We start from the raw sequence: 21,530 nt of genomic DNA, 5'->3' as shown, positions 1-21,530 counted from the left end.
AAGAAAAAAGAAAGAGATTACTGTGAGACTTGCAAACTCTGGTTATTTGCTGGAGTAACTCTGATTATATAATTATGAGAAGTCGGGGATAGAAATTGGCACAAATACTTGTTATAACTGGTAGAAAACAACATCTGACTGTGCCTATGTATTAAAGTTAAAAGAGAAATAAATCAGTTTCTTGGTTTATATTGGGTTTACATTAAGTCCACATTTCTCAGACTTAAGTGTAATATTTACCATGTAGCTATACTGATAAATCTCTTCACAACAGCCCCAAGAGGCGGTATTATTATTATTACTCCCATTTAAAGATAAGGAAATTGAGGCTTAAAGAGGCTTTAAGCGACCTCCTAAAAGAATTGAAAATTGACCTGGGTCTTTCTGTTTACACTTTCCATCACTGTGTTATACTGCCTCCTATTGGAAAGATGGTGAAATGAGAAATGATTGCTCAAACTGGCAAGATTGTGCCCTTCTCCAAATATATCTCCACACTCTTTACCCCTTAGTGCCAAGCTATAATTGATTACTAAATTTAGCTTAAGGCAAGGTTGTATACCTTTTGTGAGCTGGTAATAATTAACTGTTGGTTATATTGGTAATATATCTGAAGACTTTTAGTTATATGGTTAACAAGATCATTTTTCCATGACATATTCTCATATTGAAAGCTATTCTTTCTCATTAGCAGGATACTCAAGCTATATGATGCCAAACTACTTATTTGTTTTAGTAAGCTACTTAGAAATTTGCTGTTGTGGAGACATTGCCTCTAATTGATTTTTGTTTTCAACCAAATATTGCTAATAGATCCAAGGGGCATCTTTACCGATAGAATTAAGAATTGTTCTCTAAAGTTTTTGCTTTATTTTCTACAAATCAGTTCACAGTGGCGGAGTTAATTGTGTATCATTCCATCCTTCGGGTAACTATCTCATCACTGCTTCTTCAGATGGTACACTTAAGATTTTGGACCTACTAGAAGGAAGGCTCATATATACACTTCAAGGACATTCGGTACTAACACTGAGATTTTTGTTTTTTAAATGATATATATTTTAAAGTTTTGATCCATTTTATTATATGCTTTTATTACTTTTCCAAGTATAACATACATTGCTGCTGTCATAAAAAAATATTTTTGCCTCCAAGATAATGCTTTCATCCTCTAGAAGCAACTATTAGAAATAATATTTATTATAATTCTTGTCAAAATTAATGTGTATCTTTTATAGCCATTAAATTAATCTTTCATTATTATCTTCATCAGGATGTAGTTTAGGTTTAACTGGTTAAGTGGTGATAGATACATTTTTTCCCAACCTCTGATCTTTCTTCTCATGTGGAGGCTGTCCCACTAGCTCTGACACTCAGCCTCTCACACCCCCGCAGTCATTTCTTTCACTAGTCTGGTGAGATTAAAAGGAGAAATTTAACAACAAGTAGAGCCCAATGACCTCTACTCTTGGAAGTAAGCCTGCCCTTACTTTTCCTCTGATACTTATTGTGGGGAGGCCTGCCCTTGTCCAGTCTTGCCTATGACTGGGAACTCAGATCTGACTCATTCTGGTATTCAGATCTAGAAAGCCCATTTGCACACATAAAGCCACATTCTTTCTTTGCAAACCTTTATCAGTATGAAAGGTGATATTTGGCTCTCATGTGCCTTATTTTTTTGTGTTATTTCTCAGTTGGTTTATAACCCAGTGGGGAAGTGAGGTCCTATTATTGAGCTTGTTCAATTACACACACACTCATACACACACACACACACACACACACACACACACCGGCATATAACACCCGAAAGAAAAACTTTTTAAGTATGTAAACTAGTCCTCCTTTCTGGGTAAATATTCAAACTCCTCTAAATTTTTTAGAATGCATCCTTTAAAAAAAGTACTAGATACTTCCTTTTAACCAAGTATAAGCAGTTTATATCCAGAAATAGAATAGGCTCAGTGGTCTAGGGGAGAAGGGTTTTTTTCTGCCTTCATATATCTTGCTTGGCTTCCTGCTTGCTTTGTCATTTGCTCTGCAGCTGTGTTAGTGTGAAGCAGAAATAGACACGAACCAGCTCGTGTGTGTATTTAAGCTGAATAAATAACCAATAAAAGTAGCCAAGGATTAAAATACCCATGGAAATAGATTAATAGAAAAAAAGATAAACAATATTTTAGAAGAAAAATTTATACACAAAGGTGGAATTTTTCACAATGTGGAGGAAAAAGATGTTTATGGGGCTACAATAACCTAAATCTGTGGGGTTGTCTACTTAAAAATATAAGGTGTTTTCCCCCAGAAGTTTTCTTGTATAGATTAAGGGCACATTAACAGAACAGAATATACTGGTATTTTGAAATACCAGTACTCTTATCTGGATTGAAAAGTTGACCCAGAGGCTATGAATGTTGTGACTGTGCCTAGTGTAGTCTTATCCAACTTCACAGTCATTGCTCAATTTCAAGTTCTCATTACCTCTCACCCAAATAATTGCAGTAACTTCCTAACTGGCCTCCAACCATTCATTCTTACTTCAGTCCATCATCTCACAATTGCAAGATCAGTTTTCACTCAATATTATTTTGTTTTAGTTTCAGGTGCACAGTATAGTGGTTATAGTCATATGCTTTACAAAGTGTTTGTGACATCAATTTTCATCACAACTCTCCTCCTGTCTATATCCTGCTTTTAAAACTATTAGTGGCTCACTGTTGCCCACATGAAGGGTGACTCAATGAAGCCTGTTGAAGTCAGAAAATGGAATATGGCCTTTTTTTCATGTAGCTTCATTCTTAATCACTCTCAGAGTTATCATTTAGTTTCTGCTAGTGATTTGTTGAATAAAGAGTCCAAAGCCAGACAAGTCTTAACAGAAATTCTGTAATTGGAAAAGCTTGTAATTACATATGTACAAGCTTTTCTTTAAAAGGAAAAAGAGGTGTTTTTTAAATTTTTATTAGAATTTCTTTTTCATTTAATATCATTTATATGTGTTTTAATATAATTGGGTTGGTTCTTTGATTACCTGCTCTCTACCTGCATTAGTTGCTAGCAGTTGGATATGTTCTCTCAGACTTATTGCATCAGTAGTCTACATAAATTAGAAAAAAATTAATATTCACAGTATGCTTGGCCATAAGAAAACATCACCAAGTAACTTTTTTTAAATTTCCATTTATATTTTAGGGACCTGTCTTTACTGTTTCATTTTCAAAAGGTGGAGAGCTATTTTCATCAGGAGGCGCAGATATGCAGGTTTGTACGTCTTTCAGCTCCCTCTTTGATTAGGTTAGGACAAAGGAGTCCAAGACCTCAGCACAGATTTTCACAACCAGCTAGTTTGTATATGTTCCAATGAATTTATATTTTAACTTAATGCCAGGACGTCTGTTATTTCATAGCTGAAATTGTGACAGTTTTGAAAATTCTTGGAACTCAAATAGCAATTATTTTCTTTGCTTGTCTCTACACTTATACATGTAACTGACACTTATTGTATGCCAAATATTAATGTGGCACTTTCACTTGAATTGTTGCCTAATATTTTGACTGTATCTTGTGTTTGAAATGTTAAGGTTCTTGAGGATTGTAAATATAAATTGTTTATGTAGCAATTTTGCATTTACTTAAAATAACCAAAAGTCATTCATAGTCAGATTTATTGACTATGGTAGACAACATGGTTTTGGGCTTTGGGGAAAAAAAAGAGGATTTTAAGGTAATGTTATTTTCTTAATATGAATTTTAAACGACATGAAGGCAATTCAGATGGCTAGATCTCTCACCCTTAAAAAAGTATTGAGAAGTAGTAATGTTGAAATATTTATCTAGCCTTCCTATTTTGAGAGGCATTTTTGTATATTCATTTTTTTTAAATCCACTCTATTGCTTGTATATGCAAGTAAATAAATTGCCAACTTGTTTAATTTTTTGTTTGTTTGTTGTTTTTTTTTTTTTTTTTTTTTCGCTTAAAGTATTACAAAGGGTATTACATAAGTGTCCTTTTTTCCCCCCCGCCCTTGACAAACCCCTACCCTCCCTTACCCCCCAGTGTCTTATGTCCATTAGTTATGCTTATATGCATGCATACAAGTCCTTCGGTTGATCTCTTACTCCCCTCCCTCCTGCCCCCCAACTCTCTCTGGCCTTCCCACTGCAGTTTGACAATCAGTTTGAGGCAGCTCTGCCTCTGTATCTATTATTGTTCAAAAGTTTGTAATGGTCTTTATTATCCATGAATGAGTGAGATCATGTGGTATTTTTCCTTCATTGACTGGCTTGTTTCACTTAGCATAATGCTCTCCAGTTCCATCCATGATGTTGCAAATGGTAGGAGTTCCTTCTTTTTAACAGCAGCATAGTATTCCATCGTGTAGATGTACCACAGTTTTCTAATCCATTCATCTACTGATGGGCACTTAGGCTGTTTCCAGATCTTAGCTATGGTGAATTGTGCTGCTATGAACATCTGGGTGTTGTTTAATTTTTTTAAACAGATTTTATTATGGAGGACTAACTTTGATGAACTGAATTCTAAAGATGTTCTTAAAAGAAATCTCAAAAGATTACATTTTGATTCACCACCACATCTTTTGGACATCTATCCAAGAACACCACATTGTCATGAAGGGAAAATAGAGACTGTTGAAGTGAGTACTTTGTACATATTTGTCCTGCTATTTGTAAGTGCAGATTTTGGGGCTACTGGTCAACTAGATGCTTGAAATCATACTTAATTATAGAAAACCTAGTTCTGCCTTACAACAGCAGAACTTTGAGAAACAATTATTTTTACTCGTAAAACTTTAAATATGACAGTATGTAATCGATCTAAGCCTCTCCTATTTGCTTCTTGAAGACTTAGAAATAAAACTTAAAAACTGTGTTAATAGTAATAGGAAATGACAAATCTAAGGCTTTAGTGACTGAAGTCTGAGAAAGTTTCTTATTCTAGGCATGTGTAGAAAGCTCAGGTGATGGCTGCCATGAGAATAGTGCTAAAGGGCAATACTTATGACAGTTATTGAAATAAATATCTTGAAGTCCTTTCATAACAGAGAAGAAAATCTTATGGACAATAAAAAGAAGAGATTTGGGCATTAAACCTCATAATTGGTACTATTTTACTATTTGCTTACATATATTTTCAAATATATAATTGTTTAGATGTGTTTTTTGTTGACAAGTTTCTTTAAGTGCTATAGATTTAAATGTTCTCTCTTCAAAAAAAATCATCATTGTTCAATACTTTCCATTTTGCATGATTCTCCATAAGCCCCTTTCTCTTCCAAGAGTTAATATTAAATCATTATTTCCCATTCATCTGAATTTTTGATCATTAACAGAGCCTCTCTTTGCTTTTAGAGGAGCTATTTTGAGTTCCTAAGTGCAAGTTTTTAAAACTTTTACGTTTTTTGGACTATTTTCTATATTTTGTTTAATCTAGCCACATTTGGGGGTTTCTATCCTAGTTTTTCCTTGGTAATGTTTATTTTCAGTTCTTTGATATAATTTTGGTCCTTTCCAACTTTGACCTTCTTTCCAGTTCTTCTAAATAAAGTATTTACATTATGCTTTACTACTCCTCTTATTTTTTTGAAAGTATATAATGTAATTTTTGGCTCATCACATTTGTGTTTCAGTTTCTACAATGATAGATGTATTTTGATCCCTTGTGATTACAAGTGTTCACATAAAATATATGTGAAGTATATTTTAATTTGCATTCCCTTTCCTTGTTTAACTCCAGCTGGTTTTGCTAACACTCTCAGTGTTTTCTGTTCTAGCATTACTGTGGTGTGACTGAGCCTAACCATCTATGTAGTTGCTGCCCTGTCATCCGTCCAGCCACCTTTTCAAAGGGATGGCTGGCTGGCTGGGCTGCAGGCCGAGCTCTGCTCTCCTTACTCCTAATTCAGTGCTATTTCCATGATTCCACACTACCTCAGTGCTGGCACTTCAAGCCATTTTCTCTGTGATTTACTGCCAGTCCCAGGTCATTTAAGAGTGCTGACCCTTCTTCAGAACATCAACAAGTTGTCTGAATAGCTCTGCTCTGACTGCAGCCAGAAAGTGAACTGGCCGGTTGCTCTGTATGGCAAGGTCAGGATGACCCAGGCCATGCAAGGCACACTCAACCGTATTTTTCACATACACACTTAAGAATCCTATTAAAAGCTGACTTTTCATCTTGGAATCAGAGTTCAGTTACAGAATGTTAAGCAGTGTGACTGAATTATATTTGTGGCTCTGTTGCAGGCTCGATCCCTGAGTGCAGGAAACAACTAATTGATGTGTTTCTCTCTGTCTCTCCTCCTTCCTTCCACTCTCTAAAAATCAATGGAAAATTTTTAAAACCACTTAAAAAAATCTCTTATAATAAAATAAGTTTTCTAGACAGAGAACATATTTAATATTATTAATAAATAATTATTAAATATCAAATTATTTTTAAACACTTTAAATATCACCTAGAATAGAATAGTATGAATCAGACTAGATATTATGCAGTGTATTCACTTAGATTAAAGTACATTTTACTTTGAAAGACAAAATTTTGTGGATTGAGTTATTTTTCAAGCCTTTAGGCAAACTCAACTTACATGTTACTTTGGAAATGTTTGAAAATTAGCAAAAAACATTTTTGAGGTTGGAATTCATGATTAAAAGAACAAAATTGTATTATGAAAGGATATGGAATAAATGGCATCTATAATCTGATTAATTTCACTAACTTTTTCTTTCTGCAGTAACCATGAAAGTTTCCTTTCCAAGTTTGAAGCAACATTGCATTTCTGTGATTTAAATTTTATTCTGTTTTCCATGAAACTCATTTGAATTGCATAATTTCAATCTCCTGGGTGAGATTATTTGGCCTTTTTTGCAAAAGCCACCCATTTGCAAGCCTTAAGTGCTCCACTCCTTTGAAGGTGGGGGATCCTGCGGAGTCTTAAACCTTGAGTACCAGCTGACTAAATATATAAATTACTGATTTCTACATGGGTAGACAGGAGGATAGCAGTTTGCTTTTAGAATACATGAGAGAAGAAGGTCACATGAAAGAAGGTATGAGACATAAAATCCTTACCCCGCTGTGTGAAGCAGACCCCTCCTGTGTCCTCTCTGTTGATCTAACTGCAGATCCTTTGTACCACTCCTGTCCTAGGCACTCCATCTTAATTAAAAACATGAGAACAACTTCTTTCTTTTTTTGGTGGGAAAGAAGCCTAATTTCTAAATAACGTGTCTTAGCCCTGCCCACACTGTGCTGTGGCACATCACTAGGTCATGCTGACTTCAAGCTGTCAGGGGCTACTATAAATTGCCCAGCCCTGCTCCCAAACAAAAGCAGACTTCACATCTTGGAGAAGGAACTTAATGTGAGTGCATGACGCTTTATCCTGAGCAATCCCCAACTCTTGTGCATATTTTCATTGGAAGACAATAGAGTCATTCTAAGGGATGGTGTTAGATCTTGGTGACAGTAAGGCATCAAAATAGTTATTCTGGGAGAATTGTATAATATTATAGGAAGGGATGGTGGTTAATCAGTTTAAGAGTATTAATAAAATAATTGCTCCATTGGCCTTTAATTTTATAATGGCTCTTTAGGACTATCTTAATCTATAAATTGCATTGGAAGTTCTGTATGATATTTAGTAGGAAGGAAAACTTCTTTTAATGTAACCAAATATTTGTATAAAAATCTGGACATGATTCACTGTTGAAAACTACAAGTGATCAATTTAAGTCTTCAAGTCTGAGATTGAGCTTTATTTCAATCTTGTATAAAAGTAGAAAACATAATTTATGGTAAAAAAAACAAAAACATTTCTCTACCAATCTTGTATTTTAGTTCTAGCTGGAGTATATATGGCTATATTATTTTGTTCTGTATTCAATTGAATTGTTCTTCAGAGATTACATGATAATAATTCTAATAATATCTAACACATACAACATTATTTTAATTCCTTCACATAAATTAAGTCATTTAATCTTCCTAAAAACTCTATGAAGTAGTACCATTTTTATTCCATGAGAAATCGAGGCAGTTAAATCATAAAGCTAGTAGATGGGAACACTAGAATTCAACCCATGCACTCTGGTTCTGTTCTGTACTTTTAACCATTTTGATATAATGCCTCAATATAATCAAAGTTAACATATCTATGTGTTGGACATTGTAGTATCTTTAGGGTGTGCAACAGGGGACAAAGTGGGCAGATTCCTTGCCCTTCAGAATTTGTTAGTAGCGGTGTTTGTGTTCATGAATTCCTAAGTATGATGGATACAGAGAACCTCAGAGTGGGTTCTCCCTCTGCGGTCATATAGACTAACCTCTCCCTCTAGCATGAATCTCTCAATTATATGCCCTGTGTTCAGTGATAGAGAGCATTCAGCCTCTCCTAAGGGCCCACTTCATTTTGAGGCAATTAATTATTAAAGGTTTCTCCTTTTAATAAAAATGGAAAGCTAGAAGGCAGTGTTGGTATTCCTGAAGGTCAGCTAGCAAAGAACTTAACTGTGACTATCACCCTCCCCCCTCCATCCCCAGCATATTTTCTTTATGGAGAAGAATGTGAACTTTTACTTAAGAAGAATTTCCTGCTCTGTTTAACGTATATGTCAGTAACTTGTGCCACAATACAATAAAATGCTGTTACAGCAACAGTTTCCCAACTTATATCAGCTCAAGGATTTCTCAATGAGAGATGCTGACCATTTATTTCCATGTGATTTAGATTTTTAGAGCAGTTCCAGGTTCAGGTGGTAAAGCCAGATTGTATTTTTCATAGGGAAACAATTTCATATCTACACTAGGTGGCAGTAGATAAAAGAGAATAGAACATTTGCAAGCAATTTCTTAGGACAGCTTGTCTTAAGATGGAAAGGAACGCTGTCATCCTCAGATTTCTTGTCTTGCGCCTTAACTCTGGCCTCAGAACTCATAGGATGGGCTGTATGTTCTGCTCTATGGACAGCCAGGAAGGAGCATGGGTGTTGAGAGACTAGTCCCCCTTCTCACCCTGAAGCTCTAATCGCTTCTTTACTGTACCATGGCGATTACTGGGTGTATATTCCTCTGCCTCTAACACCATTGGCTGAATGACTATAAAAGTTTCTTCATGTTTCCAAAACTACAGCTATACCCTTTAAATTGGATAAGAGCTTTTAAAATCATTCCACTCCTCTAACCTCTGGCTCAGTCCTCACCTCCACTGCCCAGGACTGTTACAATAGTGTCCTCACTCTTATCCCTGCTTTATTCTTGATACTCTGCATGTCTCTGTCCCATTAATCTTTCTAAAGCACATTTTAGCTTCCAGTTTTTTTGTGCCTTCCTAAATTCCTCCGCCCTTCACAATTTGACCTTTGCCAACCTCTCTTATTGCTACCCTGTGCAAAAGTCAGCATTCACCTGTCTGCCCAGAAATGTTTCTTACCTCATTGCTGTGTTTTCTGTGTGTGTGTGTGTGTGTGTGTGTGTGTGTTTTCGAAACCTTCTGTAAAGGAGCCGTCTTCAGCTCTGTGTCCATAGGAGGCCTTTCTCACCAGGTGCTCAGACAACAGGTTCTTCTTTGCAGTTCTTCAGAGTCCTTACTCCTATTATTCATTTCATAACAAGTTCTGCTGTCTTTGGTGCCCTTTGTTCACTTCTATTCATAATGTGTAATAAATAGTTGGTGGTGATGTGGTTTAATTTTATTTTCTCAAATTCGGAAATAACCTCCCTCAAAAGTAGTTGCCACTCTAGTTAATTATTATGTTTCACATAAAAGTATGGTTTGATGGTTTTAAACTTTATACAAATGAAATCATACTGAGTCTATTTTTCTGTAATCTGCTTTTTAATATAATATTAAAATCCTGAGAATCATGTATGCACTCTGTATTTGTACATTTACATATTGTTGCATGTAGTTGTAGTTCATTTTTTTCACTGCTGTGTGGGATTCTGATGAATTTACCACAGCAGTAATCTCCATGATTTATGTATCTACCCTACTGTTGATAAACATTTGGGACTTTCAGCCATGGTTATTTTTTTCTTTTTTGCATTACAAACAATGCTGAGATTGATGTTGGCATCATTGAGTTTTTGAGTATGTTCGGTTTAATAGGTGTCAAGTACTATTTTCCTTTAATCTTTTCTAATTACTAACGTTTCTAAAAACCTCTTTATATGCTGGTAAGCTGTCAGGTTTTCTTATAATTTTTTTCTTGGGATTTCTGTCTTTTTCAGGTTGATTTGTAGGTTTTTCTTATGGATTTTAGATACTTGCCTTTTTTAGTTTTAGACATCATAACTACCTCCTTCTGTTCCATCATCTGAGTGTTAACTTTGTGATGTTCATTGTTAAACAGAAATCCTTAATTTGATATAATCAGATGCATTAATATGTTTTTTCTTTTTCCTTGTGGTTTTGCTTTTGCAGCTTTTGTGTAAGTACTAGTAGTCCTTCTCGACCCTGGCTTGCAAAGATATTCTTATATATTTATCTTTATTAACTTTGTAACGACATAACACTTAGATTTCTAGTTGATATGTTATCTACTTTTGTATGTAGTATATTAGTCAGGGGCCCATATAATGAGCCAGTTTTTTCAACTATAAATCATCTTTCCTCTATTGATTTGAGGTACCATTTTCCTTTTATATTTATTTTCCATACATACAGGGCTCTCCATCTGAGCTCCTTATGTTAGAAATTTTTATTTTGTGTCTTTACATGAGTTTGATTATTTTTTCCTATATAGGTCATATCCATTTTCTTAAAAATATATTTTATTGATTTTTTACAGAGAGGAAGGGAGAGGGATAGAGAGTTAGAAACATCGATGAGAGAGAAATATTGATCAACTACCTCCTGCACACCCCCTACTGGGGATGTGCTCGCAACCAAGGTACATCCCCTTGACTGGAATCGAACCTGGGACCCTTCAGTCCGCAGGCCAACGCTCTATCCACTGAGCCAAACCAGTCAGGGCTATATCCGTTTTTATATGTTTACTAGTGGCCCAGTGCACGGATTCGTTCACATTAAAAGGGAATCTGGTGCAGCAAGCTAACCCACAGCCGATTCCATGAGGAATTGGCTCCCTCCCCACTCCTCTCTGGGTCTGGTGTACAGGTGAATCAGTTTCGGGGCCGACAGGGCCCCAGCAACAAACTAATCCACGGCCAATTCCGTGAGGAATCAGGCTCCCTCTCCCTCCTCTCTGGGTCCAGGGTGCGGTTGAACCAGATTCGGGATTGACAGGACCCCAGGAACAACCTAACCTACCAGTCGGAGCGTCTGTCCCCTGGTGGTCATTGCGTATCATAGCTACTGGCCGAATGGTCACTTAGGCTTTTATATATATACTAGAGGCCCGGTGCACAAAAATTTGTGCACTCGGCGGGGGGGGGGGGGGGGGGGGTTCCCCAGCCCGGCCTGTGCCCTCTCGCAGTCTGGGACCCCTCAGGAGATAATGACCTTCTGGCTTAGGCCTGCTCCCGGGTGGCAGAGGGCAGGCCCAATCCCTAGGTGCAGCCCCTGGTCAGGCTCAGAGCAGGGCCGATTAGGGAGTTGGGGCACCGCCCCGTCATGCACAGAGCAGGGTGGATCGGGAAGTTGCAATGCCACCCTCAGTCATGCTCAGGGTAGACTGATTGGGGGGTTGGGGCATCGCCCCCTGTCACACTCAAGGCAGGGTCAATGGGGAGGTTGTGGCGCCACCCCCTGTCACGCAAAGAGCAGGGCCGATCAGGGGGTTGGGGCGCTGCCCCCAGTCACTAACAGAGCAGGGTCCATCAGGGGGGTTGGGGCGCTGCCCCCTGTCACAGAGCAAGGCCCATCAGGGGGTTGAGGAGCTCCCCCCTGTCACTCACAGAGTAGGGCCGATAGGGGAGCTGGGGCACCGCCCCCTGTCACACACAGAGCAGGGCGGATCAGGGGGTTGGGGCGCTGCACCCTGTCACACTCAGGGCAGGGCCAATGGGGAGGTTATGGCTCTACCCCGTCACACATGAGCAGGGCCCGTGGAGGGGGGTTGAGGCGCCACCCTCTATTACCCACAGAGCAGGGCCAATCAGGGGGTTGGGGCACCGCCACTGTCACACTCAGGGCAGGGCCGATGGAGAGGTTATGGTTCTACCCTGTCACACACAGAGCAGGGTCGATCAGGGGATTGGGGAGCTCCCCCCCTATCAGGCACAGAGCAGGGCTGATCAGGGGGTTTGGGCGCTCCCCCCTGTCACGCTGATCCCGGTGCCGGGAGGCATATTACCCTTTTACTATATAGAATAGAGGCCTGGTGCATGGGTGGGGGCCGGCTGGTTTGCCCTGAAGGGTGTCCTGGATCAGGGTGGGGGTCCCCACTGGGGTGCCTGGCCAGGCTGGCTGAGGGGCTGAGGGCTGTTTTCCCGCTGGCAGTTGACTAAAAGCTCCCAACCGCTCCTTGTTTTCTTTATTTTTTTTTTATTCTGGGCCAGCTTTAGCTCTGAGGCCTCGCTGCTGAAAACATGGATACAATGTTGTGGTCCGGGGCTGACTGACAGCCGGTTTTGTTTAGCTTCTTATTTGCAACATAGTAATAGTTGCTTAGAGTTGCAGTTGAGAGGCTGGCAAGTGAGGCGGGGAACGTTGGAGTCTGCAGTTCCTGGAGGAAGCAAGCCTCCCTGCTCGCTGCAGTGCATGGCTGCCGGCCGCCATCTTGGCTGACAGTTAATTTGCATAAGGATACGCTAATTAGCCAATGGGAAGGGTAGCGGTCGTACGCCAATTACCAAGTTTCTCTTTTATTAGTGTAGATAGATAGATTCTGATGTATTTATTTTATGGTATTGTAAATATCTTTTCGAAATTTATATTTCTAACTATCTTGAAGTGCAGACATACAATTTATTTTCAATTTAGTAAACTTTCTCTTAGCTTTAATGATGTAGCAGTAGATTCTTTGGGGATTTTTCCATAGACAGTTATATAATATATGATGACAATTTTATTTCTTCTATTCCAATTCTTATATCTTAACAACTTTTGTTTCCTTTTCTTGTGTTAATAAACTGGCTAGGATTTTTTCTGCATTTTGAGGTGGGTCATTTTATTTTGTTTTTAAATCCCCTTATTAGGTGAATTATATTGATTTTCTAATGTAAAATTAACTTTTTATTTCTGGAATAAATTCAACTTGGTCATGATCTTATACATTGATAAATTCAATAGGCTAGTATTTTGTTTAAAATTTTTATATCCATGTTAATGAATATACCAATGTACTTTAAATTTAGAATATATTAGGAAATGCTCTCTAAGTTTTACAAATGTCCTCCAGTTTCTTATAATATAAATTTCTAATACTAACTTTTCTTATGTGTATACACAGATTAATCCAAAGCTTGAGGTAACTGACTTGCGGACCTCTACTCCCCCTGTTGTGGACATCCTTTCTTTTGGTTCTACCACCGTAAGTTTTCTTTGACATTTAAGTGGCATTTCAGTATTTGGCACAATCCATTTTTCTTTAAAAGAGAGGTGATAAAAAGTGGGCTAATAAGTAGCCTAACATTTTAGCATAGAAAAACTTTATACAAAAAGTCATTTACAGCTCTCTCTGCTTCCTGCTGCTGTGTCGGCAAGGTGGGGGAGCCGAGCTAGCTCGAATAAAGACTCTTATGCTTTTGCATCGGACATGGCTGGCTCCCTGATGTGGTTTCTTGGGGATCCTGAAATCTGGGCATAACATTTGGGGGCTCGTCCGGGATTCCCAAGACCATCCAGGGACCCCCAGTTTGAAGAGTCTGACTGGCCGCGACATAGGTCAAGAATCCTGTCCTGGAATGTGGGAAAGAGAAGACCCCCACATCTGTTCCTGTCAGGCCCCCATCAGGGGACTTGGGCGATGTTCCTGTTATCAGCTCAAGAGCCCAAGACTGTAAAAATACTTGTTCACTGAAAAGGTTTGAATGTGTGCTGGCTGTCCTGGAAGGGAACTATGTGGGGTGACCCCCAAAAGTAAAGAATGGCTAGCTGCCAAGAGGACAGGTGCCCAAATGGGCAGGAACAGTGCCCATCAGGTTTTGGTCTCTGTTGAGAGACAGCTAACAGTTGGCAGCCTGTAATACTGTCTTGCAGGCCTTTGTGACGATGCCCATGTCAGGGGTAGTAAGCTGGAAAAGGCCAGTTTAGAATAGAAGGTCTAAGGTATGATTATGCATAGAAAGAAAATTTAATGCCAACAATTACTGTTTTACCAAAAAGAATTGGCAAGGAAAGTCAGAAAATCTTAGAGTAGATCAGTATGTCTTTCTTCTTATGTAATTCCTCCGAAATTTGGCAATGCTAACATGGCAATACATTTCTTTGCATAGATTCAATAAGACCGGTTCCTAATAGTGGTTTTATTAACGGAAAACTTTGACTGGAGTATCATGTTTTAAAGAGCCCTGTCTGAGCTCTAAAGACTTGAAGCCAGTAAGAATGCCACAAAGAAAGCCTGGTATCCTGCTTGGAAGCCCTGAAGATGGCTGGCGCTGGAGCGTCAGGCCAATGCCCTACCATCACTGGTGGTTGGTAAGAGTAGAAGGGGAGCAGTAAAGATGCCTCTGCATCCCTGCGGAACCCCCACACACTCTGGGCCGCAACAAGTAGGAGGGCTACTGAGATGGGCCTTAAAGCCTGGAGCGTGGGCTTAGGTGGAGTTGCTACAGGTGAGGGATTCACCTAACTCAGCAGATACTGCAGGCGGGCCTGATGGCAGCTAGGTGGCGTGGCTTCCTGGCCCTACGGGGCACGTTAAGATTCAACCATGAGATTCCAGCAAAGGTAATCAGTTACCATTCTTGTTGTGTTTATGCAAACATAATCTTAATTCAGTTTTTTTGATAGCCATGGAGGAATTTTAAGAAGAAAAATCCTATTTCAATAGAAGTTGTTAAAGCTAAAATGGTTTCTTTCCCTTCCACCAGACCATTTGTTAAGATATGCCCAGTACAGGCCTCTAGCAACGGTGGAATAGAAATGCAGTCCGTCTCATGATTGAGCTGGAAGTTCCAAGACAAAGGGGGGAATGAAAGGGCGAGGGCTAGGCCCTCCACCTTGCCCCAGGGTAAGGGCTACGCCCTCCATCTTGCCCCAGGGTAAGTGCTCCATCTTACCTTGGCCACGTGCTTGGCAAGGAGCTTCTTCCCAGAAGTCTAAGCCTCTGCTAGCCACACCCAGGAACAAGACACCGACTCTTGCCTGGCCAATCGGCAGAGCACAGTCCTTTCTCCTCCCCTTACTCCAACTCCCCCTATATAACCCGTCTCCACACAGAGTTATCTCTCTCTCTGCTTCCTGCTGCTGTGTCGGCAAGGTGGGGGAGCCGAGCTAGCTCGAATAAAGACTCTTATGCTTTTGCATCGGAAAAAAAAAAAAAAAAAAAAAAAAAAAAAAAAAAAAGTCATTTACAATGTGTCTACATAGCCACAAGGGGGAGCAGCCCAATTTCTTAAAAAGCCTTCATTTTAAGGACCTCAAACTCAGTCTAATCCATACTCACTGTTTCATCTCCTCTCAAGGTGCTACTCAGATGACATTTCACTTGCTGTCACAGAACAGACTTTCTTCTTTGTTAATTGCCTTTCAGAGGTGTTACACTTACTTGTAGTCTCCTTAAAAGCAGTTTTTTACCTTTGTTAATTCCTCCTGGAGGACTAAGCAGACATTCAAAAGTATTCCTAATACTTGCAATTTTGTTTGTAAAAATTCCATACAGATAACTTATTTACTCAGTATAGCCAAAGTCTTCAAAAATTGAGTGTCTCAGCATATTAATTTGAGTCTGTTAGTCATTGCAAGGCTGATCATTGTTGGTGTCAATTCTGCTAGTCAGTGCAACTAATCATAAGAACAAATGAGAGGGGTGACATGGTCTTGGTGACACTCCTGTGATGGTGTCACTACTGAAAGGTGTGCTGAAATTCACAAATTCTGGTGAGTGGGGTTTGGTCCCTGAAGTGAGAGAAGGAAAAAGTAGGTGGTTTGGAGATGTGCTGCCTTTTTAGACTACACTTGTGCATTCCTGACTTAGCAAACAGTCCACACTTTGAGACTCACTCTTGCTGCCATTACCCTTCCAGCTTTGCAGAGCTTCTCATGGCCCGAGGAGTCCAGGTGTTCTCGGTGGACTGTGCTATGGAAGTGGCATAACTGCCACCTAGCAGTTGATAGCAGGGAGTCATCCATCCTTGGATGGTAATCCACAGGTGCCAAAGTCAGCTAGTCTATGTTATAGGCCAGTGATGGCGAACCTTTTGAGCTCGGCGTGTCAGCATTTTGAAAAACCCTAACTTAACTCTGGTGCCGTGTCACATATAGAAATTTTTTGATATTTGCAACCATAGTAAAACAGAGACTTATATTTTTGATATTTATTTTATATATTTAAATGCCATTTAACAAAGAAAAATCAACCAAAAAAATGAGTTCACGTGTCACCTTTGACACACGTGTCATAGGTTCGCCATCACTGTTATAGGCCCCTCACTCGGGAATGCAGTGTATGTGGGGCTTCTAGAGGACAATTCTGTGTAATAAACACATGACATGTCTGCAGTTGTGATACAAAACAGAATAATAAACCCAAAGAGTATAATTATTATCCATGGAATGATAATATTATGTGAAATTGCCATTTGTAAGCAAAATGGGCTAATATCAGTGATTTCCCATGGTTCAACCCAATATGTAAGCATTAAAAGGAAGAAGACTCCACAGTTACTTTGAGTTGTGTGCCTGATGATACATAAAAATGAAACAAACAAGAAAACAGGATAAAAACTTGTTGCTATAAATTGGTTTGGGATTTGGTTTATGAAGTCCCATATTCTTTTATAATCTGGAGGATCATTGCTTGTCCCCAGGTAAGGTGTCACGACTCCTGATTTTATGTATATATATTAGGGCATTTTTCTGAAGGAATAGATGCTCATAAAGCATTTAGATTTTATAAAGAATATCTCTAAAGTGCTTTTCTTTAATTTTTTTTCCTTTTATTTTTTAACTTTTTTAAAGTTTTGTTTTTTTTAATTGCCATCCCTCCCACATCCTCCCCTTTGACAACCACCAGCTCATTCTCTGTATTTGTGGTCTGTTTCTGTTTTCTTTATTCATTTATTTTGTTTCATTTGGAATTCATATGTAAGTGATACCATGTAAACTATTTGTCTTTCTGTGACTTATTTCACTTAGCATAATACTCTCTAGGTCAGTGATGGCGAACCTTTTGAGCTCGGTGTGTCAGCATTTTGAAAAATCCTAACTTAACTCTGGTGCCGTGTCACATATAGAAATTTTTTGATATTTGCAACTATAGTGAAACAAAGACTTATATTTTTGATATTTATTTTATATACTTAAATGCCATTTAACAAAGAAAAATCAACCAAAAAAATGAGTTTGTGTGTCACCTCTGACACGCATGTCATAGGTTCGCCATCACTGCTCTAGGTCCATGTTGTCACACGTGGCACAATATCATTCTTTTTCATTGCTGAATAATTTTCCATTGTGTGGGTGTGTGTGTGGGTGTGTGTGTACCAAATCTTATTTTTCCATTCACCTATTGATGGACATCTAGATTGCTTCCATATCTTGGCTGTTACTAGTAATGCTGCAGTGAATGTAGAGGTGCATATATATTTTCAAATTGGTGTTTTTATTTCTTTTTGATAAATACCCAGAAGTGGAATTTCAGGACCATATGGCAGCTCTTATTTTTAATATTTTCAGGAATCTCCATACTGTTTTCTGTAGTGGCTGCACTAATTTACAATCTCACCAGCAGTGCACGAAAGGGTTCCCTTTTCTCCACATCCTCTCCAGCACTTGTTATTTGTTGATTTAGTGATGATAGCCACTCTGACAGGTGTGAGGTGGTAGCTCATTGTGCTTCTAATTTGCATTTCCCTAATGATTAGTGATATTGAGCATCTTCTCATATGTCTGTTGGCCATCTGTATGCCCTCTTGGTAGAAATGTCTATTCTGGATTGTTGGTTTGTTTTTGTTTTTGGTGTCATGTTGTATGAGTTCCTTATGTATTTTGGATATTGACCCCTTATTGGATAATCATTTACAAATATCTTCTCACATCCAGGTTGGCTCTTCAATGTGAATATGTAATATTTTTAGCTCAGTGATAGATAATTGGTTAGAAAACTAAAGTGAAATCACTTTGAACTGTTTGCTTTCCCATTTATCTTCTGGTAAGTAATTCATATTCTGTGTCTTAACTGCTTTTCTTTTGCTTCTCCACAACAAATCAGACACAATTGTGAAGGAGATTTGTTTCTGCTCTGGCATGAAGCATAATTGCATTAAATATTTATGGTGTGGACTTTGCCTGTGATTATAATTTAAAAACTCAGAGAACTATTGGAATTCAATAAGAGCAGGGCTTAAAGATGGGGTTGGCTTTTGTTATTGTGGTTATTGTTTATTTTGCAATTTGTTTGGTTTTTGTAAACTGGAAGAAAGTTTTCCTTAGAAATTTAATCAAGATGGGACATAAAAAGGTTACTCTAAACCTTAATTCGTCAAGTTTCTTAGGATAAAAGCAGGTTTGTTGTGGTATAAGAAACAGTTGGTTTCCATTTCTACCTTGGCTTGAGTTAATATTATGTGCAGGATGAGTTGAAGATCTAAGTGTACTGATATCTTACCTACACTCTGATGCCTTTTTGCTACACAGAAGGAATTATGGCATGCAGTGTGCCAATTGGTATTTTTGTGGCTTGCACATATGTCTCTAATGCCAGGCAGTAAATTTGATACAATATTTTGGGATCAAAATAAGCTGTTACCAGTCTGCATTTTTAAAGTGTTGTGTGTAAAATAGTGTTTCTGTAAAGGCATATACTGGCTGTCATATAGACATAGTTTAATAATATGGATCTCAAATTTTTGAACCTTTATTGCAATTATGTTGTCACTTATATGCTGATTTTTTTAAAGATTATTTAATTAAATAATCCAGTGACACTTTTTAATGTTTTCAAATATTCAGTTACAATGAGACCAGGGTTTTGTCATCAAAATTGTACAAGGGCATTTATTGACATGATATAGCTACATAAGATGTTCTAGCATTGCCCCACACCACCCAAAAGGCAAGCAGCAAATGAGAATTTCTCTTCTGTATCCTAATATAAAGTGTTTCAAAAAATACTGACTGTAAATAAAATGTATTTATAATACTCTGGGATTATTTAAATGTTTTTATATTTAGATAAACCATATTCCTAAGTTTTGAAGTATTAATTTTGTTATTTGTCCCATAAATGAACAAAATGAAATTGACAATCTTGCCAGTGTTGCTCTGATTGTCAAAACACTGCAGTCTTCTAAGAGAACTGAAACGGTGTTCTCATCTTCATTATGGCCACTGTGTAGAGAATATGAATGTAATGTGTATACCTTTAGAATTAGGGTCAGTATTTCAGGTCAAATGAATTCTCTACCATAAATGGAGAATTTGCAATTACATCATAGAAGAATATCAGTGTCTATAGTTTTTTGCGCTCATCAATCAAAATTCTTAAAGCCATACTGCATGAAGCAATTGCATGAGATGCGGAGGGGACTCAAGCTGACCACCTGACCTCAAGAAATGCCCAACCTCACCAGGCAGAAATCACAGCGTAGGAAACAAGTGGCAGTTTCAGTAGACTAGATTGCCACGTGTACGTGATTGTCAATTGAAAGGTTGCTAATGAGAGTATTCAGAAAAGACCATTAATGGACTGGAGGAAACAAGGACTTCCCTAGAACCGTGGTCGGCAAACTGCGGCTCTTTGGCCCCTTGAGTGTGGCTCTTCCTAAGCCTTAGGAGTACCCTAATTAAGTTAATAACAATATTCCTACCTATATAGTTTAAGTTTAAAAAATTTGGCTCTCAAAAGAAATTTCAATCATTGTACTGTTGATATTTGGCTCTGTTGACTAATGACTTTGCCGACCACTGCCCTAAAACTGTGGTAGGCAAACTGTGGCTTGCGAGCCACATGTGGCTCTTTGGCCTCTTGAGCTTGGCTCTTCCACAAAATACCACGTGCGGGCGTGCACGTACAGTGCGATTGAAACTTCGTGGCCCATGCGCAGAAGTCGGTATTTTGTGGAAGAGCCGCACTCAAGAGGCCAAAAAGCCACATGTGTCTCGCGAGCCGCAGTTTACCAAGCCGCAGTTTGCCAACCACTGCCCTAGAAGAAAACCTTTGGCCAATTCTTGCCCCGACCAGAGATGGGTAGACTTTTGATAGGGGCATTCCTGGTGGGGACAGCAAGGTATAATTAGATGCCTCCAAAGCCATTGGGCCCTGGCCTGTGTGCTCAGTGGTTAGAGTGTTGGCCCTTGCACTGAAGATTCCCAGTCAAGGACACGTACCTGGGTTGCAGGTTAGATGCCCACCCGGTGGGGTGTGTGTGGGAGGCAGCCAATTGATGTGTCTCTTCCACCTCTCTCTCTCTTTCTCTCCCCCTTCCTCCCTTCCTCCCTCCCTCCCTCCCTTCCACTCTCTCTAAAAATCAATGGAAAAAATATATATCCTCAGTGAGGATTAACAGAACAAAACAAAATGAGTAATTGAAACTACAACGTGGTAGTAAAAGTGCATCAGTCTAGCTTGTGGTCTTTAGGTTACTTAACTCAATGGGTAATGGATGTGGCAGACTGCAGGGAGCATGGCCACTCACAGTTTTGGCTCTCAGTCAGTATTTCTTGAGTAACTATTCTGTGCCACTTACTGTTCTCGACTTTAGAAAAAGTGAACAAAAGAAAAACACCTGCCCTTGAGAAGACTACATTCAAATTCTGGTGGGGGAGGCAAGCAATTCACAAATTTAAAAATAGACTGTGTAGTAAAGTAGACCAAAAACGCAGAGATGGAAAAAGCGCTGCAGGCAGGAAGCGGGTGTGTTTTAGATAGAGGGCCAAGACAAGAATCATGTTGTGGTGACATTTGAGTAAAGGACTGAAGGAATGAAAGGAACAAGTCACGTGAATGTCCGGAAAGAGCAGGCAAGCAGGAGCAATGCTAGATGGCCAGATGGAGAATGAGATAGGAGTCACCAAGGGTCACCTTCAGAGGAGGGACTGATCTGACATGTTTTAAAGCTTCATTTTGGCTACTGTGTGGAGAATTGGCTGCGGGGGCGGGGTGGGTAGTGGACAGGGAACGAGGAGACCAATTAGAAAGCTAGTGAAATACTCAGACAGGAGGCAATGACCTGGGGTGCTCACAGAGGAGGTGATGCTAAGTGATGGAAATCTGGATGTATTTTGAAGGCAGAGCCAAAAGGATTTCCTGACAGATTGGATGTCAGCAGTGGGATTCCCTATGTCCTTTCCCCAGGGACAATACGGTGTAACCCTGAGTAATCTCAGGATGGCCCAGATAATCTCCTGGTTTGGCCTTGTTTGCCAGTGGGGTTGCTGAGAGAAAAAGAACTGTGATGTTTCTGTCTTCTTTTCTGGGATCAGTGAAGTGATGAGCTGAAT

At 39.1% G+C, this 21,530-nt stretch overlaps 1 protein-coding gene across 2 annotated transcripts in view; it reads left to right on the top strand.

Annotated features, from left to right (window-relative positions):
* POC1B (POC1 centriolar protein B) overlaps positions 1-21,530 on the top strand; it is a 111,716-nt gene that overhangs the window by 53,004 nt on the left and 37,182 nt on the right. For both annotated transcript variants that reach the window (XM_070409609.1, XM_070409608.1), the window contains exons 7-10: positions 887-1,020; positions 3,193-3,261; positions 4,503-4,655; positions 13,378-13,458. In XM_070409609.1, the coding sequence (XP_070265710.1) occupies positions 887-1,020; positions 3,193-3,261; positions 4,503-4,655; positions 13,378-13,458 (437 nt within the window). The remainder of the gene's footprint in view (positions 1-886; positions 1,021-3,192; positions 3,262-4,502; positions 4,656-13,377; positions 13,459-21,530) is intronic.

The sequence above is a fragment of the Myotis yumanensis genome, unplaced genomic scaffold (genome assembly GCF_028538775.1).
Source record: "Myotis yumanensis isolate MYYU_CA2020_CCGP unplaced genomic scaffold, mMyoYum1.0.hap1 SCAF_3, whole genome shotgun sequence".
Lineage (NCBI taxonomy): Eukaryota > Metazoa > Chordata > Mammalia > Chiroptera > Vespertilionidae > Myotis > Myotis yumanensis.
Note: the sequence above shows the minus strand (reverse complement) of the source record. Positions and strands in the feature narration are given on the sequence as shown.